Below are 25,950 nucleotides of genomic sequence, written 5' to 3'. Positions count from 1 at the left end.
TATTAGAGAGTCAAATTATTCTTCGTTAGGGACACCTCACACTGGCATCAGCAAGTTGGGACATCCCTGAGGCGCATTAGCGTACTTCTCTGGGTCGACAAAGCTGCCAACAGCACTTTATTCCTGCTCATTAGACACTATCCTTAAAATACATTATTTTTAGTGTTACTGTGCATGGTGTCTCGGGCCACAAGGTAGCTTCTGCTTGAAAACATTTGAGTTCTTCAGCAGAAGAGAAGGTTGGGATTCCCACTATAGTTTCATCTTCTTGACAGAAAAAGAAGTTCAGGCTTCCCACCATCAAAGACGGCATTGTGTCAGATAGGGAGAGTGTGGGAACAGAGGGCTGGGGAGGTAGAGCAAGACATACATTGAGAGCCACTTGAGGAAACTGCGCAGAAGAAAGCTCGGAAAGGAGTGGGACCAAGAGAGATCAAAAGAGAGGTACTTGAGGAAACTGCACAGAAGGAAGCAGATGTAGACGCACAAATACATAGCCAAATAATCCAAATAAACAACCTCAGGTAGCAAAACTAGATACAGGATTTATTTCCATACAATTATGCAGAAACTGTGGCAGCCGAACTCAGAAGCCTCAGGGTTGTTATAGGATTTTACACAATTAGCCTTAAACAGAAAAGTCAATATGATACATTTAGTTGGTTAAATTAACAATGAAGCATCTTCTGACCTTGGAGGGCATGGCTTTACAGCACCATTCACGACCTGTACAATTCAGCTCAGCCTACCTACGTGATAAAGACCACTGCCTCCAATGGATCTTTCCATTATAAATAATAAGGCCAGATCTAGCATCTAGTACCCACGAGATTCAAGTTCGCGTTCTACACGCCTTCATTAATAAGTAGAGTATGCTAATGGGTTTTCCTGCAACACAAACAGAGGCTAACGTAATGCTCTCAAAGTGTTAGGTGCCCTCATGTGCATGCCAGCCACTTTGATCTCTTTTCATGCCTCCCTCAAAACATGGCTGCGTCCCCATAACATCTCCTAGTTATGGTTGCGGTTTTGCTTCGTCGATGTTCTACGTTCACAGCTCATCAGAAATAAAATGTCAGCTTTAACACAGACACGCCTTCTTATCCTACGTTGTTCCAATGGACGGTCCTGTAGAAAGAAAGAGGTTGGAGAAAGAAAGTATGGAGGAGAACTATACAGATAGGTGAGATTTGAGCAAGTCCCAAAGCCTGGGAAATATCTGATCACCTCTCCTCTGCAAGTAAGGTTGTCCAGACTGTTTGGCAAGAAACTGCCACACTCTGGAAGCCATTAACTTGGCCTTTAATCAGTGACCCAAAGGGACCTGGGAAGAATATCAATCTCAAGGCAAGAGGGCTTATAATAGGGGGAAGAAAAATAACCATTGTGTATTCTGAACCCGAAGTCAAGGAGGGACTAATCACAAAACTAATCAACCCAAGGTCCAAAAAGGACCCAATGAGAAAGTGCAAGTTGAACTTAAGGTCCTGAATGGACCATTTATGAAACATGAAGCAAGGTACAGGAAGGCCCATCTGTGAAATCTTAAAGCCAAAGTCCAACCATTTGAGAAGCCCAACATCAAACACCATTTGAGAAGCCCGACATCAAGCCATGGTCCTGGAAGGAACCCTTGTGAAACCTGAATCCAAGACAAAGTCTAGGGAGGATCTGACCAGAAACCAAGGGTGCATCCTAGGTCCCGTAATAGCTGGCCCCTTAAAATAGCAGAAATAATTAAAAGGCCCAAGAAGGACCCGAGGCACCCAAAGAGATTGTGAAGAAACTTTGAATAAAACCAGGTCAACCCAGTCTGACACAGGAGGTTGTCTTAACAGAGGGAAGAACAAGAGACATAGACAGAGAACTTAAAAGGAACTAGCACCAGCTACTGGAAGTGGGAAAAAAACAAAGGAGTGTTTGAAGGCATGATGACTGCAATGTCCACATGAAGGGCAGGTTTTTTTAAAAGGCGAGGGGTAGCAGAGAGGCAGAGGTAGAATGGCCAGACTGAGTATTGGGTCCAAGAGCTTACTCTGAAGAATTGTTTTGCGTTGTAGATTATGGATGGACTTTTGAAAAGTAGGTTTTGAACATTTGTTTTGGGCCATCCGTTGGAACTTGAGTTACTTACTTAAACGTAGGGTAACCAGGAGCCTAAACACTGCAGACGTGTGGGTTTAAAAATTCAGATGGCCATCCATTAGCAAAGGCTGTTTTGGTAAAGGGTGTCTCAAAAGAGCGAGACAGACTCGCAAGAATAGGGTGTTGAGGTTTCTGAAGAAGGAAGAGATTAGAAATAACCGGCTGTAACAGAAGCCCCACTTTGAATTATCACTACCTACTCACTGTTCCTTTAGAACAATATGCATTAGTTGTAGATTAATCATAGCGGGTATGGGCTGGGTTAACTCTAGTTCTTATACCGCACCTGTAGGATTTGGTCGCTTCGGTTGAGAATTTCCAATGTTTCCAACAGATGGTACTCTAGCTCAGGTGGCCGAGTACCTGCAACTCTCTGTGTTAAATCTCGGCACAGGCAAGTCAGTGCTTTAATCAGTGGGACATCAACAAATTGATAACCACTTGAGTGGGGTTATGTTTTCAGATTATTGTAGTACCAGCAGACAAATTACTTTGTGGTGTGCTGTTCATAAAGTCACTCTTACAAATATTTTGATAGAATACCAATCTCTAGTGATATAAAACGTACTTCTAAAACAGCTATAGTTGATGGTTTACCAGACAAGGCATATTATTTCATAACAGCCCATTGCTGTGCATTTTAACAAAGGGATTCACACATCATTCCTAACACTCTTCTAAAAACAAATTCTTAAAGTTTTTTATGGAAAACTAGAGCAGAACCACAACACAATCAAAAACATTTAACTTAGTGACTGTGTGCAAGTATTTGTGGGACGGCCATTGTACAGTAAACAGCATGCATAATTCCACTTTAACTGCACGTGTGTTTTGAGGAAGGATGCAAAATCTAAGTGTGAAGTGCTTTGCTGAAGGAAAATTGACTCTAGAACACCTGACCCACTGAAAACAAATGCATTGGTGTTGAGGATGATCGCAAGGCCTCTCTGCTCCTACCAGGAATACCTTGGTTTTTCTTTTCCTATGGAAACTGACAACTGCAGGCAGCATCTGTTTGCAGCGTGTAATCAGCACCAAGAGCTTGTTAAAATGCAGGTGCAGTGTATTAAAGATGCTGCTTACCAGAACATATGAATGTAGTTCTTTCCAAGTCAGACCTCTTATACCGACCACTGGGTTAACCCAGCTCCTACTCATACATTATAACGTGAACATCAAAAGGTTTTATTTGTGCAGTTATGGTGGTACCTTACAATCTTTTAGACCCAAATACAGCATGCCTAACAATCGCACTATTTTAATCTGCAATGTAAATAGGCTATTTCGCACACATTTTTACAATAAATGATAACTATTTTTCACGGCCTTTCAGTCACATCCACTACAATAAAAATTACTTGCCAAACACTAGTTGGCTTTTTTCAGATCCAGACTGAACTGACCAACACCTGACATTGACAAACATGAGCACATATGAGTGGATGCTACATCAGAACTCACTTTTCTATTTCTTTCTTAGCCTTCTTGCTCAATAAATCCATTTTCGTCATGATGTTAACTTGAGGAATCTCCAGTGACACCATCGCACTGAGGGCTGCAAGGACGCCAGAAATAAACTAAAGAACAAAAGGAAAATGGCATTAAGAATTCATCTTTAGAACAGCATACTTATAAAAAGAGAACGTTTTGACTACCTAAAACCCGATACGCACAGGCCAAACCAAAATCAAACAAATGGGAAATAATCTGAAAAAAACATTTCTGCGAAATATTGGAGATTGCATATAGTTGCAACCCTTTTGTAGGAGATTCCAGAATTTGCGCAGGTCGTCATAATTTGCCATTTGATCACCTTTGAGAGGGCAAAAGGGTTAAGAATAGGGGTGGAGGGAGAAGAATCACACAACAGTATTAAAAATAAACACCATGTGCTGTGCAACAGCTCAAAGAAAGTGTCCATGCTATTACAAGAACAAAGCCAAAACAATTTTGGGGTATGCCTACAAAGCCGCCCTCCCACCTCCCAACCCAATACCCCTCCTGGGGTGGTTTTGCTGCTACCACCCTGCCCCCATGTACATGCATGTTGCCATAGATCACCAACAGCCTGCCCGTTTACCACAGATCACCATATGATTAAGTACGACCCAGGGATTGAAATTCAGATTCAAGGAGCTGGAGCTAAATTCGGGTCCTACTGGGCAACCAGAAGCGAATAAACAAGAGCATTGAAAATCTAACTTCCAGATGAGATGCACACATTAACCTTTTACCCGTAATGTATGATCCATTATATTTAAATGTGTCGTAAATGTGTGCAAATCATTCTTTCCCTTCTCGAACACTCAGTGTCAATTATACATGTTCTAAGGCACCAGTTGGCCTTGGGAGATAAAAGTAGCTCCTGGTAACTGTTGGTTTTAAGCTAACCAGGCTCTCCTGGAACAGGTGGCTGATGTGAACATAGAGTCATGGCTATTCCCTATATCGCAAGGGTAACGAGGTGTAGGAATTGTATAAAGAAATGTATAGCTTCCTAGGTTACCCAAAAGGTTAGTGCAATTTGCTGGAACTTAATTCAATCAATCTAATGCAACTATTTTGATACAATTTAGGAAAGCAAATGTGGCTGACTTACTTGTAAGCGCATATTCTCATTTTTAACTGAAATGTTAAATCAAGTAGTAATTGTGTGGCTGGTTCAGGTACCAGACGAAAGATGGGTTAGAGGAGCACACAGAAAATTGGGCATCATATAGGGCCAAACAATTTATTTGCAAAATGGGTATAACGTTGTTAGAATATAATAATAATAAATAATAAGTGCATTTTCTTAGTACTAAGCTAATACAAGTTTGCAATCAAAACCCTGTTTTCTTGCTATGTTCAAAAAGGGTTGCATTTGTCAATTTCACCAAACAAATCAAAATAGAAATGTATTCATGGCCTTTTTCTTTAGTCATTACAAAAACCTTTTATTGTGGGAAAAACTGGACTTGTGCAGAGGGTATGTTTTAAGTTTCTTGGCCTTCGCAGACACAACTTCGGTTAAATAAGATTAAAAGCAAGTCATCCCATTTAGCAGAGGAGAAAAACCTGTCTCAATATAGCGTAATTCTGTTCTGTTGGTCAATACTGTGTAAAGCCTGACGGCACCGAGTGAAGGTTAATTACACACTGAATCACAGTGCTCAACCTTTTTCATTCTTATCAGCCCATAAAAGTTCTCTTTGAAAGCTTGTTTAAATAGGATTACCATTGTTGGAACGCCAGGCAGACAGGGTTATGTTTAATGATATGAAACACAAGTCACCGACCAAACTGGTGGATGAAGTATACAATTGACCCAGAAGCAAAGTTAAGACTCTTGACATAGCAAGAACATCTGCCGAACACACAGTTTGTCCTACCCACTTGAGATTAGATATGGATTGATTGAATTATTGTGTATGTAGTTTAAACATATTTGCGTTATTATCTTTTGCAAATGAATAACAAATGTCCTATGCTGATGCAGGCTCAGTTTTGTATAAAAGGTGACACCATGAGCCATTCAGGTACTTCACTTCTCCACTCTCCATGAAATACTGGTCGTGGTTGAACCTGAAATCCGCTCAAGTGTATTCCATGTGTATATTAAAATTTGCATTGGAATCTTGAAACTCTGTCTCAGATGCTCTATTTTGGTTGAATTATAGCGCTTAGAAGTCTCAAACTGGTGCCCAACGCGGGGCACCACCAAGGTTGAGGGCACCATCTATTGCTATACATGACAGAGGAGCTAGCCGATTGGACCACTTGGTTGATTGCTCGCAGCTGACACTAGCCTCCATCGGTGGTCTTCTCTCCATTGAAGCCCTCTCCCGACAGCGGCCCTTCGAACTGCACGCGATATTTCGCCCAGGGCAACTGAGAATGAAGTTTGTCATTAAGTATAGCTGTTTGGCAGGTAAGACTTGATTGGTTGGGTTAAACCAAAGATCTTTGCAAATACCTTCTTTGCCAGTTAAAATCAGAGTTTTCATGATGGCTGGTCCCCGTAAGCTTTGTAACTATTGATCTGGACTTTGCTGCGTTCGCTCTGCAAATGACTCGTAATTTGGTCAGCCTGCACCCCCAGAAGGTTCCCCGGCATACGAAATGTATGTCAAATATGGGTTAGTGGCGATAGTATTCAACCGTTCATGGCACAAACAGACTAAACATATGCCTAGCTTGGTATGGCCAGAAAATGTATCCATAATTCAGCATCTAGAATCTGTCTTATTACAGAATAGGGATAGACCCTCTGCTTTTGATGTTATCCACGACTGGCGCAAGGAAGCCACGCCGAAAGGCAGATAAAGTTTTAGTTCAAGATCAGCAGAAACACCAACAAAATAATAGAGAACTAGACCGGGATTGTCAGTTACAAATAACAGAAATTCACCCAGTTATACCTACCCCTACCTAAGATCCTGTGATTGAACAAATTCTTAATAACCCCATCTTCCCTCTGCACTGCCTCCCCTATATTGTCAACCACATAACCCATTAGTATTAGGGCCCCCGGGCCCCAAATTCCCTCCCACTATTCCCAATGCCCAAGATCCTTAACTCTCGCCAGAGGAAGAGGACATATCAGATGTGCGCATTGACCCTCCCAGTGATTATATAAATGGTCCATTTACTAAAGAAAAGGGATGGGAATTAAAACCCTTTATTAGGAATACACGTGCCGCCTTAATGCCTACCCAACGGAAAAAACTAAGGGAGCAGGCTATTTGGCTCATATCGAGCTGAGTCAGACAGAATGCGGTCGAGGAAGTACTTTAAAGCCAAGGTCCAGAGCTACTGATTCCATTAGAATGTTTGGGTGACGAGATCCGGATCCAGTGGGAACAAACATTGCTTTTACACATTTTAAAGGACTTAGGAGATATTTAGTGAAATGAAAGGATAAGAAAAAGCTTTGGAAGTAGAAGCTGAAGCCCATACTTCTGAATATGTCCAACAGCCCGCTTATACCATTGTATGCAAAGAACCCTGCATATATTACAAGTTACTCACCGTAGTGACTAACATGCTCTTAGTCATTAGTCCCCTTTCCTCCATACTGTATGGGCGTCGCTTCCTAGGGACGGGAGACAGAACCTTTTTCACCAAAAACCTTCTTCCCCTTTAAATTTAAGAGATGCGCAGGGGCTCAGCCCTGGGAGCATGCGCTACCCCGATTCCGTCCACCAGCGACACTCCTCGGTCCCCATTGACGCGTCAACAATATTTATCATTGCCTAATGACAACAGTTTTAATGGGGGGGGTGGTGGGACGTATGGAGGAAAGGGGACTAAGGACAGAGTACGTTAGTCACTACAGTGAGAAACTTGCAATTACTCTTACGTCCCATCCCCTTTCCTCCATACTGTATGAACAATTACAACTGAATGTAACTCCTGGGTGGAGAGGAGACCCTCCTTAAGCAAATAAGTTCCTTAGAACCACCTATCCGAAGGCCGCGTCCGACAGTAATGCTTGTAGAAAGCTGATGGGGTGGCCCAGATAGCTGCCCTGCTCATGACCTGCCACAGAACCTGCCGCTGGAATGTGATGGCCGTGGCCTTGGACCCGACGGCATGGGTGTGCATGTTGGCTGGCAATGGCTTGCACTGCCCCTCATAGGCCTCTTTGATGGCCGCAACCATCCACCTTGGTATGCAGACCTTGGATGCCTGTTAACCGGGTATGGAGCCCCCAAAGGTGACAATGACAAAGTGCGTCTGACTTGCGGAAGCCCTTGGTCCTATACAGATAGAATTTCAGGGTGCGTCTGACATTGAGACAGTGCAAGACACTCTGAGCCTTGTCCTTGGGGTCAGCGAAGAATGTAGGTAGGACTATTTCCTCATTTAGATGGAACGCCGAGGGTACCTTAGCTAGGAACGCCAGGTGAGTCCGCAGGACCACCTTATCCCTGTGGAAAGTGGTGTAAGGTTCTGAAGCCACCACAGCCTGGATCTCGCTGACTCTGCGAGCAGATGTGAGACCTACTAGCAGAACTGTCTTGATGGTGACCAGCCTGATGTCTGCGGACACCATTGGCTCGAAGGGCGCCCAATACCACATTGAGGTCCCACACAGGGTGTGGCTTTTGATGGGCGGGTAAAGCCTGGACAGGCCCGCCAGATGTTTCCTATCGGGTTGGTAGGGGGTTTTAGGGAGAGGACATCTACCAAGACCCCTCCTCGGGCTGCTCCATCTTGGGATGAGGAAGGCACGGAGATTCGGCCAAACCTGCAAGCCTGTCGTGAAAGGCCTTCGCTGACGACGGCCTTTCAGGATCCTCGTCTGTATCCACATGGGTGTCCAGCTGGTCCGCCGCGGGAGGAAGAGTGCTGGGCGCTCTGAGCTGCAGTGTGGAGACCGGAGCCTGCTGCAGAGATTGGCTCCGAACCGGCTGAAATGGGGGCAAATTCAATGGAGCCGGCAGCAGGAGCTGTGCTGGGGCCTGTGGTGCCGGAGGCATGGGAGGAATGACTATAGGCGCCATTGGAGTGACCGGAGGGAGCAAGTCCCTGAGTGCATCCCTCAGGATGGCACCCATCTGAGGGGTGGGGGGGCCCAAAAACCTTTATGAGAACCTGTCCTCGGAGGCTGAAGAGGAGGCAGGGGATACCGACAGAGTGGCTGGGGGCTTCTGGGGCCGGGGCGCATTCCGTCTTGGTTGTAGGTGGAACCTGCGCTGCGCTACTGATGGGTACACCGTAGGCCACATACCTGGTTGACACCAGTCTCACCTTGAAACTCGTTCACCCACCTGCTCTGTTACTAGGAGTGGCATCGGCCAAGTGGCCATGTCTGGTGCGGCAGACATTTTGTCAGGCTGCGTGCCACATGCCAAAGTCGTGGTGCATGGCCCTCTGGACACGGCCTAGCCCAAGGCTCTTGGTGTTGGAACATGAGGCCTATCCCGCACCTGAGGGCTAGGCCTGGAAGGTGTACCGCCCTCAGTATTGTCGACGGTAGTGCTGCATGCAGGCTCCCCCTCGGACATGGTGCCGGTACTAGGGCCCTCCAGGTGTAGACCCGCTAGAAGAACCTTGCAGTCCCTCAGCACTGATACCATTAGAGTCCAGAGACCATTCTGCCATAAGGCCGGTAACTGGGTTAGCCTTGATGCGTGTGCTGGTAACGGAACCCAAGAGGTTACTCCTGCTTGGGCATTTGCTCAGAAAGGAGTCGCCCTTATGGGGTGCGATGGAAAAGAACGGCCCTCCGTTGGGCCTCGTTCTCTGCTGGACCAACCTCTTCCTCTGGAGGCGACGCTTGGAAGAGTTCCCTCCACCTGGCTAGCCTGTTCTTCAGTGCGCGTGGAGTCCGTCGCACACGGTACAACCCTTCCAGCCATGGTCAGGGCCAAGGTAGCGGAGGCAAAGAGCGTGGGGGTCAGACCTGGGAAAAAGTCCCTTGCAGGCTGGACCCCTGCTGAAGTTGACATGTGCCGGGGAAGAGAGTGACGCCGGAGGACCAAGTACCTAGATGACAAAGACAAAAAGATAAGAAGAATCCGGGGAAGAGCGCATGGAATTAAATGACGAGGTCAAACCCAGGAGCGCTGGTGAAATCGGCCTGTTCCAGTCGATGTAGAAAAGGGGACTGAGGAGTCGACGTAGAAAAGGGGACTGAGGAGTGGTGCTGGAGGGCGGAGTCGGGGTAGCACATGCTCCCAGGGCCGCACCCCACGCGCCTCTAAATTTAAAGGGAAAGAAGGTTTTTCTGGTGAAAAAGGTTCCACTCCCGTCCCTAGGAAAGGACGCCCATACAGTATAGGGGAAAGGGGACGGGACGTAAGAGTATGGATGAGGAATTGCTATTAATTACACGTACCGCTATCAAATGGGCTACCACTCCGGGACACCTCTTTCGGTTATTTTCAGTACCCTTTGTCAGTATGCCTCCCAGATGTGGATGCATACCATGTAAGTAATGTTAGATGCAATTATGCAGAAAAATGAGGAAGGCGAGATCGAGATTTCCACAGAGTTGCAACATCTTGCACTAATAGATAATGCATCCACAATGAGTATCCCAGAGCAACTCGCACACTTAACGGCACTTTTAAAATTGCGTAAACCACCTATTTGTCAGCTCCCTATGTGGGAGCTGCTTCTGGCTTATATACCACAGCATGCAGGGTGGCAGTGTGAGCGTGTACCTGGGCCTGAAAGTCAAAGGGTACCCAGGTGCACGATTCCGAGGCAGAACAGATCAGGAGGGGAGAAGAGGAGTGAAGGCAGAAGCAAAGAGGAAGGTCTTGAGGTGCTTCCGGAACCGGCGATGGTTCTCCAAGTTTCAGAGGGGCAGGGAGGCTATTCCAGAGGGAGCCCACAGCCGAAGAAAGAGATCTAGCCCCAGCTAGTTTCTTTGAAAAACAACTGACCCTGAGGGAGTTGGAAGTGGAAGAACAAAGAGCTCAGGAGGAAAGGTATTTACAGAGGATTTTGGACCCAGGCCCCAGAAAGCCTTGTAGACAACGCAAAGGGTCTTGAATTGAATCCTTGGGAGCCAGTGGAGAGATTTCAGGGCTGGAGAGATATGATCCCAGGCTGGAGGCCAAAGACAAGTCTCGCAGTCCTGTTCTATATAAGTTGCAAAGGGCGGAGAGTAGAGGCAGGTAGGTTTAGAAAGAGGCTGTTGTAATAATCCAACCTAGAGAGAACCATGGCTCAAGAGACAGTGAGCTTCTGGGGGAAGGAGAGGAAAGGCAGAATATCTCTGAGGAGGTGCAGTAGGAAGTATGACTTTTAGAGATATCAGAGATGTGGACAGACAAGGAAAGCGTGGAGTCAAAGATGACCCTGAGGTTCTTAGCCTCGCAGGTAGGGGTATGAGGGGGGCCAAGTGAGGCCGGCCAGAGAGTGACAGGAAAGGAGGGTGAGGGTGTGCAGATGAGGAGGATCTCTGTCTTGCTGGCATTCAGGCAGAGATCGTTGGCAGCACACCAATGCTGAATGGCAGACAGGCAATCAGAGATGAGAGAAGGAGAAGAGGTGGCTAGGGAAGCCTGAAAATGAGTTGAGTGTTGTTAGCATAGCACTGAAAATTGGAGCAGAAGATGGTAATACGGTGGGCGAGAGTTGCCAGGTACTGGTTGAAAAGCCAGAGTGAGAGGTTAGACCCCTGGGGAACACTGCAGGTAGAAAGGGAGACAGAGGAAAGGATGTATGGTTGACCATATCGAATGCAGAAGATAGGAGGAGGACAGAGAGGATGTTAGAGTCAAGGTTGGTGCGCAGATCTTCACGGATGTTCAGTAGAGCAGTTTCTGTGCTTCTGGCAGCTCTAAAGCCGGACTGATGGTCGTGGAGACAACCAACAGTCAAACTGAAGATTAAGCTGCGAGATGGCCAGCTTTTCCAGTAGTTTGCCGAGAAAAGGAATGAGATCGGGCGATAGTAAGCTGGGCAAGAAGGCTCAGCTGTGGGTTTCTTGAGAAGTGGGTGCACAAGAGTGCTTCAGAGGGGAGGGGAAGGCTCCAGAGGTGAAGGAGTGGTTGCAGAAATCAGCCAGGGCAGGAGCGAGGGTGTCAATGTGGTCTTTGATGGTTTTGGAAGAACAGGAAAGAACCTGTTTTGACGAGACTTTCATAAATCGGACTTGTCTGGAGACCTCGTCAGGGGAGAAAAGAGGAAAGGAAGAGAAAGAAGGTGGGGGGTGGTTGTAGGAGGGCCAGAGATCAGACACAGGCTTGGACGTGGACTCTCTTCTTCGTATGGACAGAGACAGTGTTGCCTTTGGAGCAGGCGGCAGGCCAGTTTGTCGGAGGATGAACAAGAAGCCCTCCATTTCATCTCGGCCACCCTACACTTACGTTTAAGTGTAGCTAAGAGTCGTACCAAGAATTGCACTTGGCTTTGGGCTTCAAACGGATCCTCATGACAGGGGCAAGAGCATCAACAGTGTTGGAGATAAAAGAGTAGAGCATAGACAGGGCTGTATCAGGATGTGAGTCAATCAGAGGCAGAGAGGGTGGGGGAACACAAGGCGGCAGCAAAGGCCTCAACTGACACACGATTCATGGGCTGGATGTCCGAGAAGGTAGGTGGCAGTGTTGGATTGGCTTGGCCTGGGGGGAAGAGAGGTAAGAGATAGGAGAGGAGGGAGTGATCGCTCCAGGAGAGAGGAGTGGTCAGAGGGATGAATAGTGGGAGGTGGGAGGAGATCAAGACTGGAAGTGTGTGCCATGCACACTGCCCCTACTCTGTCTCCATTCAGAGCTTTGTTTACCTAGGTATCAGAGTGAGCCCCAACTCCGACAACTTCCTTCGTCTCAATCTATAATCGGCGGTGGATAGATTTGAACTAGACGTTACCCATTGGCAATCCCCCCACTGACTTTAATGGGCAAAGCGGCCCTCATTAAAATGCTCTCTCTTTTCATAGATTATTGTACGTCCTCCAGAACGCCCCGCTGAATATCCCCCACACGGCCTTCACATCCATAGAGGTCATCCTCCGGAGACTCCTCAGGGATGGGGTAGAGGGGGAAACAGCTTTGCATAGCCCTAAAAACCCCACAGCACTCTGTCTGGGAGGGGGGGGATAGGTTTAACATGCCTCCCGGCTTATTACTGGGCCGCACAGTTGGGAGTGGTGAATGACTGGCTTCACGGGGATCCAGAGCTCCCATACATAGGGGGGAAGAGACCAGAAGGATGGGCGTAATCACACCCTTTCGAGTGTTGTATGGGACAGAAAGAGAGGTGTCCAATATGCCCAGAATTATAAAACAGATTTGCAAAGTCTGGGCAGAAGCTCTCCACCATATAGGCTGGGGCATGAGACCGACACTGGACCAGCCCCTATGGAATAACATGCACATGATAGGTTATTTATAACGCGCTTAATACCCAGAGGTTTCTAAGCGTGGACCTGGGGATCGAACCTGTGTTTCTCCGTGTCGTCTTGCTTCCAAGGCGAGCATGTTACCGCTGAGCTATCCTCCCGAGACTATCCCTGAAGTCCTAAAAAATGGGGCACTTCACCAGGTGGGAGGAACTGGGGATACAGACCCTTGCGGATGCGACATTGGACAGCACATATCACCATTTAGTGACATGCAGGACAGGTTTGCATTACCAACTGCGGAGCGCTACAGACACCTGCAATTAACATATGCTATCCGTGCCCAATTCCCAGTGTTGGCCGATATTCCAAAGTGTTCTCCTCTAGAGGCAAACATCTGCCAGGTCGGGTTCCCGGCAAAGGTCACATCAACACTACCAGGTAATAACTGCTTTTGGAGCTCAGGAACTGTCCCAGCTCTGTGAGAAATGGCAGAGGGTAGTGGGCCTGCTGGAATCCAAAGAATGGGTTGAGGCACGGATGTTCCCACAAGAGATTGGCATAGACAATAAACTCTGCTTAATACAGTGTAAAATATTGCACCAGGCCTATCACTCCCGGGCTTCGATGATGAAGTGGGGGGCGGTGGAGGATTGAGACTGTCTGCGGTGCCAAAGATCTGAGGGAACATTCTTTTACATGATCTGGATCTGTGACGTTATTCAAGACTTATGGTGCAGATGCATCCATAAGATCATTGATGTTTTGGGGTCCCCAGTTCCGCAGGACCCAAAGATAGTAATACTCGGGACCTGGGGGGGGGGGGGAATGGAGTTTACTAAGTAAGAAAAGATGTTCCTCTCTGTGGCAATGGCACCATGTGGGGATCCTCAGATGGGCTGAGCCTTAGCCGATGGATCAATGAAATGGACCACTCTGCGTCCCTGGAGAAACATTTATAACGCCAGGGGCTGCCCTGGGAAGTTCCTGAAGGTTTGGTGGAAATAGACTGGAACTGTGTAAACACCTAGCTTGGATATCTCCTATGTTGTCGGACTCATGGGGCCCGGGAGCATGGGGACCTGGGACCCTATGTCCCCCTCCCTCTCGGAAGACCCTTTCTCACCTGGTTTCCCGCCTCGCAGTTTGATTAATGAGATACTCTGGACCTTTGTAATGCGACCTTGCCTTGTTGATGTTTGACTTGTTTACCTTGGTTCGTACTTAAACCAATAAACAGATTTTTTTTTTTTAAAGTGTGTGCCCTGCAAAGTGATTTGGCCCAGAGGGGAGGAGGGAGAGGGAACCGCAGAGGTCACTGAAGAGCACAGAGGAGGAACACGTAGAGTCTGGATGGATATTGAGGTCACCAAGAAGGAGGAGTTGAGTGGTTGAGGTCAGGAGGGAGGAGAGATCTGCCGACTGAGAGAAAGAGAAATAGAGAAAGAGAGAAAGACTGCAGAAGAGGCATTCGAAAGAGGAGTATGTCTGCGTGGGAATGATAGAGGCAGGAATCCACTCAGGAAAGATCAGGAAACGGATGTGCTTTGGCTGCATTGACACAAGAACATGGAGAAAGGAATAGTCCGGGCAGCTATTTTTCCTTCACATTCGACCATGTCGAATGTGCTTTGCCTAAATGTTTTGCGTGCAGTAGCAGCTGCAGCTTTGTCAGTAAAACAATTTGAAGGCATGGTTTTAGGTCATTCTTTAACCGTGATGCTACCTCACTCAGTCGATGTCCTTTTAAATAGGACTCAGACCCAATATAGGACTACAGCCCGACTTACCAGATATGAATTGATATTGTTCTCACCTCACATTAAAAGCGCTGCAATATACTCAACCCCGCTCAGCTACTACCCATACCAAATCAGGGTATTGGGGAGAATGAGTCAGCCAACCACGATTGTCTCTTAACAACTGAAGACACCAAGGGACGAATTGATTTGAGAGATACCCTCCTTCCGGAAGCGTAAGGACAACTGTATTGTGACGGGTCACGTTTTAAAATGCCTGATGGAACTACAACCGCAGTTTATGTAGTTACTACTTTAAAAACTATAGTTGAGACCAACCAAATACCCTTTAATTCAGCAGAAGCAGCAGAAATTGCAGCTTTGGCCCATGCTTGTGAACTATCAGAAAACCTTTCGGTAAATATTTTTACTGACAAGCAGTGTGCCTTCTGAGTAGCGCATCATTTTGGAAAACTATGGGCAGAAAGGGGATTTTTGACTTCACATGGAACCAAGATACAGCATGGTTCCTTAATATTGCGGCTGTTGTCATCGCCAACGCTACCAAAGAAACTAGCCATAATTAAATGTGCTGCCCATCAGAAGATAGTGACTGAAATTCATAAAGGAAATTATTTTGCTGACTCCATAAACCAAACAAACAGCATTAGATTGTACCTCGGGGATGTATAATGTTGAGAATCTTAGATGGGCCCAGGATTCACGACTAATGGAGGAAACCTCAGTCAGGATTAAGGAGATAGAAGCAATGGGCTCTGATGAGGAAATGAGGAGGTGGGAAGATAGCCTTGCCATAACGAATGAAGAGGGATGTTGGGTTTTAGGGTCTAAAGAACAATGGATGTTACCTAATGCCTATGTACCTTTGGTAGTATGCATGACCCGAGGACCCTCCCCCACATACATGATAAAGCCATTTGCAAACAATTGGAGAATGTTTGGAGTAATTCATTAATCGCTACGACAGCTGAGAATGTGGTTAAAACTTGCATGATAGGTTTGCAACATAACGTAGGCTGAGGGACTAGGGTCTGCGCATGAAATTTTGACCCTCCTACCTTTCCATTTGAAGTCTTGCATTTTGACTTTATTGAATTAGTAAAATGTAGTTATCTGAAATATGTGCTAGTAGTAATTTGTGCCTTCGTCAAATGGGTAGAGGCTTTTCCCTTGAAAGACAATTCAGCCATTTCCACTAAAAAAGTTACATTGAAAGACTATTTCCCCAGAATCGGATTACCCAGGGTTGTCTGGTCTGAGAACGGCCCCCACTTTACTGCAGAAGTAATATAAAACGTGTGTAATTGACTGCAGATCAAAAAGAAATAAAACACAGCTAATCACCCAGAGAATACAGGGCTAATTGACCACCACAACAGAATTTTGAAAACCAAAATAGATAAGGTTTGTGCACATACAGGACTTAAGTGGCCAGATGCTCTACCATTAGCATTACTCTCTATGGGGACTACAGTTGCATCCATATTGCATCCAAATCATGGTTATCCACCTATGAAATAGTTATGGGTAGACCAGCTAATAGTTGGGGTGCTCCTAGACCATGAACATTGAAGGACATTGAGCACCCACTGCTTGTTGATTATTGCAAACAATTGACTGAACAATTGCGTTCTAGTCACCAGTAGGCGTAGGATAGCTAGCCGGACAAATATTTGCGAGAGGGCCATCAGGTGAAACCTGGAAATCTGGTAAAGACAAAAAAAAAGAAAATTAATATCAAACAAACAGAGCACTGGAACCACACTGGTTAGGACCATACGAGGTGCCGTTAGCCACCCAGACTGCTGTTCGAGCGGAGGGGAAAAAACATTGGATTCACGCTGCTCATATCAAATTGGTTCCCTTACGCTCACCTTTTAATGAGGATCATCCTCCTCTGCCTGAAACAAAGGATTTTTGCACCCCTATGAGTTAGTCAAATCCTGATATAAAGCCTTCAGTATGGACACCCACCTTGTTCGAAGATCATGCTATTCCATGAGTGACCAGATACAAACGAATACCCAGAAAAGAATAGGGTTGGGCATATGAAGGTAGGAAAGTGCAGATCTGGTACAGATGTCAGTTCTGTACACACTAGAAACCTACAAATGCAGGTCTGATATGGAGGTCAGCCATGCACCCACAAGACACCAACGTGTCCTGATCCCTGTGCACACCAGGAGGTAACTAGGTATCTTCAATGACTGAAGAAACCTGCATTATGGAGGTGCATCAACTCAGTGATAAAATTCAAATGAAGGACAATAAAGTGACTAGCTTCTCGCTCACAAAAACAAATGGGCAAAAGAGGACCGAATCGTAATAATGACATTATGTACTATGCTAGCGATGCGGTATTTGTTATCTTGAGCATGATTCTGTACATCTTTTAAACACACTTCTTCCCGATGATAATGAAGCCATTACCAAGCTCCCTTTTACGCACCCATGTTTTACCACATACCCATCACAACTTGGATGTATTTCAGAGATATGGTTACTGAAATAATTTGAATGTATGCATCTTGGACAAAGTTCAAAAAGATATTGATAGAACAGACTGTTGGCTTTGCTCACATGTCCCGCAGATTGGAGATGGAATAGGAATACCTTATTATGCAGTCCCAGTTAACCGATCAATATTATGTGCTGTACTTTTTCTGTCTCATAGCAGCTTGGCAAATGATTGGGATAGAGCATGTGCCCCGCCTGGAAGGATAGTGGTTAACACTATTATTATTATGAACCCTGAAATATGTAATATCAACCTTAATAGCAATCTTTCAAGTTTGAGTAAGATGTCTAAATTCCCATGGCAGTCCTACACCTCTTATATGAATGTTACCTATCCTTTATTCCAAGTAACCCATAGGATAGGAGAGCCCCCGTTTGCTAGAGGAAGAAAATATTATAAAATGCAATTTTTTGATACAATCGTGGACTACACCAATTATACTAATGACATTCTCCCTTATTGGAATTGGTATTATGTTTGTGAGGACGGTAAAGTGTTTGAAGAAGGGTTGCACGGGCATACGTTACCTTCTAATGTATTCCCTAGTGTTTATGTGGCCTCCACAGAAAATATACACCAGCGTGTAAAATTACAGAGAGGGAAAAGAGAAGGACCAGACGAATACCAATTCCCAGGTGGCAGCAGATTTTGAGAAGGGGATAATACCATTGTTAGGGGTTGCCCTTAACTGCAGAAGCATCCGTAGGCTCAGTAGAGTGGTCGAAAGAATGTTGAATGAGACTGCAAATATATTTGAGAATCTAACAACTGAGCAGACGCTATTAGATTGGTGGCACTTCAAAATAGGATGGTGTTGGACATTCTCACGGCTGCAAAAAGAGGGGTCTGTAAAATAGTGGGCTCCTCTTGCTGTACCTATACACCTGATGGCTCCAGAGATATCTTTGATGCCATTGATCGATGACATGTATGGGGAGAAGCAGTACATTATGAGCTCAGACAGGAGAACAGCTGGTCCCAATGGTTTTGGGACTTGTTAAAGGATTGGGGATGGAAATTGAGGTCTTATATTGTTAGTGGTATTGGGCTTAATGTTAGGTTCTGCTGTTGCCTCCAGTGTATTCCTGTTTGTTGTTCCCTTTTATCTCAGAGCTGTGTTAGGGTAGTGAAAAAAATGAAGCCCCTTCCCATGGATAGTCATCAAACTAATGTCATGATGAAAGAAATGCAAATTAAGGATTGAATGGACATTTGCTACTGAAAGTTCAACTGATTTAGATTACTTATCCAAAAAATGAATTTAGACTAAAAGGAGAGTTTGTTAGAATATAATATGTCCATTTGCTTAGCCCTAAGCTAATACATTTTTGCGATCAAAACCCTGTTTTCTTGCAATGTACAAAAAGGGTTGCATTTGTCAATTTAACACAATGAATCAATATAGAAATGTATTCATGGCCTTTTTCTTTAATCATTACAAAAACATGTTATTGTGGGAAAAACTGGACTTGTGCAAAATACGTTTTAAGTTTCTTGGCCTTCGCAGAGACAACTTCCGTTAAATATTAAAAGCAGGTCCTTGCATTTAGCAGAGGAGGAAAACCTGTTTAAATATAGCCTTATTCTGTTGATTAATACTGTGTAAAGGCTGACGGCACTGAGCGAAGGTTAATTACACATTGAATCGCAGTGCTCAGCCTCTTTCATTCTCATCAGCCCATAAAAGGTTAATAGGTCTCTTTGAAAGCTTGTTTAAATAGGATTACCATTGTTGGAACGACAGGCAGACGGCATTATGTTTAATTATATCAAATACAATTCACAGACCGTGAATTTCACATAGCAAGACCATCTGCCGAATACACAGTTTGTCCTACCCACTTGAGATTAGATAAGGATTGGTTGAATTATTGTGTATGTAGTTTAAACATATTTGCGCTATTAGCTTTTACAAATGAATAACAAATTACCTAAGCTGATGCAGGCTCAGTTTTGTATGAAAGGTGACACCATGAACCATTCAGGTACTTCACTTCTCCACGAAATACTGATCGTGGTTGAACCTGAAGTCTGCTCGAGTGTATTGTATGTGTATATTAAAATTTGTCTTGGAATCTTGAAACTCTGTCTCAGATGCTCTTTTTTGTTTGAATTATAGTGCTTGGAAGTCTCAATGTAAGCTAGCAATAAGGTGCTAAGTGGGTATATTTGAAACCAGTGTCACTATTTGTGGTAACTGGGCATAATGGAAACTGGCACTTTTTTTTGTTGCAAGTTTAAAATAAATTCATTTAAAAAACAGTGAATAATATTTGTTCATCGAAATATTTGCAAACTTCTAGTGGCATTGCTACTTAGATTTTTTAATATTCGTATTAAAATGCAGCTCTAACCTCACCCTCTGGTAGCTAAAACTGGCCCAATCCAAAAAGAAACACTCATAATATATTCTGAATAAATACATTATTCGCCCATTCTTGGTTTTCAGTAAAGTGTACATTGCAGAGAGTTCAAAAGAATCAAAATATCACTAATAGCCGAATGGCTTCAAAGCAGGTACCTTAAAGGATTCCACCATAAACTGCGAATCAACGAGGAAAACACCACAGACGCGAAACTCCCACTGTTGCAGCTGGTCCACCAGATGCTTCATGACGGGCAGGTGGGTGTACAGCTCAATCTGACCTAGGAAATAGGAGTCACGCATGTCAGCAAAGGATATTTCAGATGTTAGGTGTACATTTGCAATGTATAATGGATTGCAATGTAATTGCTCAACACGGATCACCCGCACATAGAAGACTTTCATAAGTAGTACGAGAAGATTCCTAAATAGAATTCAGTTGAATGTTGACTTGTGCGAGTAACAGTTATGAACCACATGACTATTGTACACTCATCCTCAATAGAGTTTCATACTTATTTGCTCCTATTCCCCATTGAATCGTGCCTTTGTCTGCTTTTGCCATCTCTTAACTCCTACTGGTTTGAGACTTGGGCCATGCTCTACAAACCATAAAATAGTACAAATCCACTTTTATTTTCCAGATCTCCACAATGAATATGTAGAAGAAATAGTTACATATAATGAAAATCAATCAGGATTATTTGCATACTTGTCCTTCACTCTGAACGCCTGACTGGGGTTCACAATTCACTGGTTGATCAGCCCATCCTCCTTCTGCATCCTCAAGTTCCAGTCTACAGTTCGGATCTTCGTCTATAGAAACCACTCCGGCGATTCTTCCTATGTTTTAATTAGTCAAAGCCTGCTCTCCACATCTCTTCCTCCAGAGCAAGATTTTGCAGTTGCTCGAAACCTAATATGAGGTGGGGCGGGGGGTGGGGGGGGTGGGATAGAGGTGGACACTTTGCCAGAAGAGATGCTTTAAAGTGAAACACTTTTTGCATCACATGGCACAGGAAAGGGTGGGATGGACAAAGGGCTTCCCAGCCATATAGATTACCCAGGGAGGCATCATGGCAGAAAATGGCACTTTTTAATTCAGCTTTTAACCTAGCTAACACTGAAACTCAGTCCTTAGTAAATCAAGGAGGCAAATGATGGCTCAAAGAGAAAATTTGAATTCCTTTAGCATTTTCCAACATTTGCGTTGTGCGTCCTTACGCATATGCTGGGCACCTTTGCAAAACGGCTTACCAAAAATGTTATATAGTACAGACATTGTAATAGTGTTCCCCTATTTTGGTATGGGCAGAATAAAAAGTTCTCTTGGAATTAAGAAAGGGTAAACAATAAGCCCTTTATTGGCTCAAACATTTTAGCGACACCTGTTGAAACCACAGGTAGTTCACATATTTCAGTTCTACTTGTTTCTCTTTCAATGATGGTTAAGTGCTCGCTACCCATCCACAACAAACAAGAGAAGAGTTGGATGTGATGCTTCGACAGTGATGAAACATTACTTCTACCCCGCCCACCCATTCAAATATAGCCCCCACCCTAGAGTTTCTAGATAAGTATTCATACGTCCTTCCGTTTCTTAAGAAAAGCCCAGATTGCAGCCCTGAATCTCGAGTAAAACGCAGATTACTGTAGTCAATTGCCACAACCCGAAAAAGCAGCACGGTTCACCAGTTTCTGGGATACATATAATTTTTTTTAAAAATCATGAATTTCAAGGCAACCAGAAATAATGGAGATTAAAGATTAAAGACTACAGCATAGAGAACAAAAGCACACCTGTGAACACGAGACTCTGAAAACCGGTTGATTTAACTCATGTAACTGCTTGGAAAACAGAGCTGTTAAGAATAGCCCATGGTCAGAACTCGCTAAGGCTTCTTGAAGTTGTATGCTTTTCAATGCTTTAGGAGAGATGAAGTTCATAGATGCAAAAAAACAAATCAGAGCACCAAGTGTTGCGATGGGTCTCAGCCTACCTGGACAATCAAAGAGAATGTAATCATCTTCCACGTGTCCAAGGCAGTTTTGCAGCCAGTCAAAGTTGTTTGCAAAGTATTCCATGCAAAACACCAGCCCGCCGTTTGGTCCGAACCTCAGGGTGTCATCTTCCATCACGTCATCAACCTCAATCAGCTCTCGGATATCTGTAGCAGTAACAACATTTGCTCTTTTTAAAATGAACTATGACAGCCATCTATCTTCATGGTGTATGGATCGGGATCACTTTAGCAAGCAACACGCCTCCCGAAACACCAGCCTGTGCTCCATTAACCATCGGCAAACCGAGAAAGGTCGTCACAGTGCACATGCAAATTTGCTAGCAAAAATTGCAACAGGTTATGTATAAAGAACCAAAGCAAAGAAGGCCTGGTCTTATGCACATTAAAGGGTTTCAAAACATCTCCATTATACTGCTGTAGGTATTTAGGTGAATATACTGTTTCTTGTTTTCAAGGGCAAACCCACTTGTTTATGGTTTAGAAGAAAAGTCACGTGAATATGTATTTTACAGGGTTTTGTGGAGGTCCAATGCAGTTGCTTTAGAGAACGATTTAGCAACACCAGGGAAATGTCCACCAATGGTGCCGCACAATAGTGCAGCAAGATGGTTCTTTCAGTGGCTCGGAAATTTAGATTTCTGACAGTTCGGTGCGTTGCCCTGTCAGGCTGGTACCTCTCCACACTGAAAGGCTGCTGCGTACAAGCCCGACAGGGCAACTCTCTGAACTTTAAGAAATCTAAATTGCAGAGCCACTGAAAGAGCAATCTTGCTGCACTATTTTTTACTCCAGAATAACAAAGCACTTTAGTGAATTCGCAGTAAACTGCCAAGAGAGCGTGCCATTAAAAATGCACATATCACCCATATCCAGCCATTTTAACTGACCCTCCACGGTCCTTCATCCATTTATTGGTCCTCCCCCGGAAGGACCAAGTCTCCTGGTGGACCCACAGACCACCTCAGTCACCTTAACAAAGATCCTTCCTTTGGTTTGAAACACGTTTGCTGTTTTTGCAATATGCTATCATTTCTAGATAGTTGCAAACTACACCACTTCATATGTGCAGGCATCTCTAGTTGCTACATACTAGCATTAACTGGCCACTAAATCACAGTTACTAACTATCAAGTCTGCTGCGTGCGCATAGCTGCCTCTGGTCTTTCTTAATTCCCAAACATAAACAGTTAATTTCACATAGCTTGGTTTTTAAGACATCACTTGCCACATGAGTCAAAAGTAACTACTGGTAGTTGTTGGTTTCAAGCTAACCAGGCTCCCCTTGGCTATGGCCAGGAGCCAAATAGCTCCTGGTAATTTCGAACCCTGACATATACACTGACAAAGGGCAAACATGGACAATGTTAAGACACAGCTATAAGACACAAGGGCAGTTAAAAGGCAATTGGATGCTGCTCCTTGAACAACACTCTCTGAAGGTTTTAGCCCGATAGCATTCTGCAGGAGCAGTTTTTAGAAGATTCTGATTGTCTGGTGTTGCCAGGGTCCAACGCCAAGTACCTATGTGGGGGTGACAAGCCCCACAATTGGTAATTGCACACTGGAGCCCTAATGAAGTATTTTTGCTTTCGCCCACTCAATTGTCAACACACTGTTCACAAGGGAATAAGCAATAGTCCCTTATTTTCCCTCACTGTTACAAGGTCCCCCCCACCACCAGAACAACAATGCACTATCGAACCCCAATGTTGGTGGGAGAAAGAGGGGTTATCAGAGAACACCCAGGACTTTCAAAGTGAATTCAACATAATTCATTTAGCCTTTGGCAAAATCAGCCCCAATTACCAGCACGTCCTTGGTGAGAATATAGATTGTGCTTGTACTAGAAGTTCAAAGCATTAGAGCAATAAGGGAGCCAACGCGAGGCATAGGCTGCATTGACAATGATTACTTGCTTCACCAGTCCTTGGTGACCAGAGTCTTCTGGGTAGGCCCCCTGCAAGATTATTCACATCATTACCAACGTAAACACGGATTGGCTAGATTAAATCAAACTCCTGTGAGAACCCCAATGTGGCAATTATGCATCAGCTTTATGGGAACACAGGGCTCCAAATAGGATTTTGGGATGGGGATATATTGCTTTCTTTTTCTGGAAGTGGGAATACAAGTACTTTTGCATGGAGTACGGAAGTAGTTCTCACTGTTGACCAGAGTATTTTTAGGCAAGTAAAAACACATTTCAATTGTAAAGATATAGGTATTTTTGTTTTAACACACAGTGTCCACTAAGTACCATGAATGAAAAGATTTGTTTTCTTATGCCCCCATCCATCTACCCACCCCCAAGGTCAGACAACACAATAGCATAGCTCCCCTATGTGGGACGAGGTGCCAATGCCTTTGGTCTGGACATAGCCACACAGCAGTGAAGCCAGCAACTAGAAGACACCTGCTTATTTGTCACTGCCTACATTTCAGGAGGAAAACAGACATGTAAGTCGCTTACCAGAAGGGATGACTGGTTCCAACGTGTCCTTACAACCCAATACAGAATACATTCTTCTCGATTATTGTGCGTTTTAATAACTTTGAATTGAAACCTCTTTCACAGACACTGAAAAATGCGATGGCACAATAGTGGCTAACAAAAAGAGCTCTTACCTGCCATGACGGGATAGTCAAAATGTTCCGCTGCTGGATCAAGGTTGACGACCTGTACTGATCGGTTTAATTCTTCACAGTGCTGCAGTAAAGTAGAACAGTAGGTGCTCTGAAACGGAAAATACAAATGTTTATGTTTGGGAGATAAAAATGAAGCCGTTCTCAACTAGCATGTTATTCAAATCAAATTTCAAGGTTTTTATCAGCAGCCATGAATAACATGGCTAGGAAATGCTTTACCCACCCATGCCGCTAACACTTGAAATCGAATGTAGGGGACCAGGGCCACCCTAACACAGGCTAATGTCACCTTGGTGTCTTTCCATTCTGTGTGTCCTACAGGTAGTGAGTACACAAGCCGTTTCGGCAGGTGTCGCTCTGTATCCTGGGTGCCTCAAGAGACTGCGTTCCCACCTTTATCCTCCATGGTACTCTGTAGATTAGTTCAGGTGGAACCACAGGGAGTCTCTGTACACTGGGTGTTGCTTTAACAGACATGTGTACCCACTGCATGTAGATTGTAATACCTCCATCAGTTCATCTCATATAGACCACTGGAAAAAAGGCTCAATTGAGGAACAATTTTTAGCGTTACTTAATGATACACTTAAACCCCCTCCCCACATGATTATTCTTGGCGATTTCAATTTACGGCCTCCAATGACCTTAATTTAGAAGCTACTTCACTAGTTTTCACTACGCATATAGAGGGAAAATCTCTGGATTGGAACACCACAATCTCCTTGCTTAAGGTACTCCATGTCCTTGGTCAGATCATTATTTTGTGTTTTTTGATTTACAACGCCCGGACAAACTTCAACACATGGATGTCAGAACAAAAATTCAGAAGATTAACTTAAAAAATGTCACCCCAGAGGCCTTTGAGGCCGTTGCCAAACCCATTAAAGTTAATCTTGTTCCAATTACTGATGTTAAAAAATTGGTGAACCAATTTCAGTACGTTACAACTGTGGTCATTAATACTCTTAGCACATGAAAGGCTTAAACTGATCAAAGCTGAGTTAAAGAAGAATACTTGGTTCTCTGATGAGATTATTCAATGTAGGCAGGACAAGAGGGTTTGTGAACTCAGTCTTGAAACTAAATGCATTTACAAAGCCGCAGCTGCCTGTTAAAAATAAACCATTCTCTTGGCTAAACAGTCTTATTTATAACACCAGGATTAAAAATCTAAACCTCGTTCGAGGGGAGGGGGCGTGGCTTGGCAGCCATGGCGTAGGCTGTGTTTCCAGTGAGCTCCTGAATATCCTGCAGTGATCCTGATGCACGTGACGTGCAAAAGCAGAAATCTGAAGCTTAACTTTGCTTGACAGTTGTTGGAACATGTGGAGCACATGCTGAGCGCCTGTCGGCTCGAAAAGAGGCGAGCATGCAGAAGATATGAGGTCTCGAAATGTAGAATGGTCCAGAGGCGTTGAAACAAAATGGCGGACCCCCGCATACAAAGGAAGACATTGCGGAGCAGGTCGGGACCAGCATTGTGACCGCGATGCACTCCAGAGAAGAAGGAGCCGACTGCTGAGACACCGCTGTGCCCGCGAGAGCGGGAGCAGACGGCCTCCATCGGATGTACGCGCGGCAAGCCCGGGGTAACCCTTTGTTGCAGTCTGGGTGCGAGATACGAAGAAACTTTGTTGCTGCCCAAAGTCTGGAATGGCTAGGAGAGAAACAGCAAGGTACTCGGGAGACGAGCCCTGTATAAAGCCTGG

General features: G+C 44.7%; 1 protein-coding gene across 1 annotated transcript in view; it reads right to left on the bottom strand.

The window, feature by feature from the left end:
• The window catches only part of GPN3 (GPN-loop GTPase 3), a 258,803-nt gene that overhangs the window by 107,176 nt on the left and 125,677 nt on the right, over nt 1–25,950 (bottom strand). The window contains exons 2-5 of the mRNA XM_069619549.1: nt 24,221–24,329; nt 21,572–21,739; nt 19,728–19,852; nt 3,607–3,722 (exon numbers count right to left, since the gene is read on the bottom strand). Of these exons, the coding sequence (XP_069475650.1) occupies nt 3,607–3,722; nt 19,728–19,852; nt 21,572–21,739; nt 24,221–24,329 (518 nt within the window). The remainder of the gene's footprint in view (nt 1–3,606; nt 3,723–19,727; nt 19,853–21,571; nt 21,740–24,220; nt 24,330–25,950) is intronic.

The sequence above is a fragment of the Ambystoma mexicanum genome, chromosome 10 (genome assembly GCF_040938575.1).
Source record: "Ambystoma mexicanum isolate Mex_15411 chromosome 10, UKY_AmexF1_1, whole genome shotgun sequence".
Classification (NCBI taxonomy): Eukaryota; Metazoa; Chordata; class Amphibia; order Caudata; family Ambystomatidae; genus Ambystoma; species Ambystoma mexicanum.
This window is presented reverse-complemented; position numbering and strand designations above follow the sequence as displayed.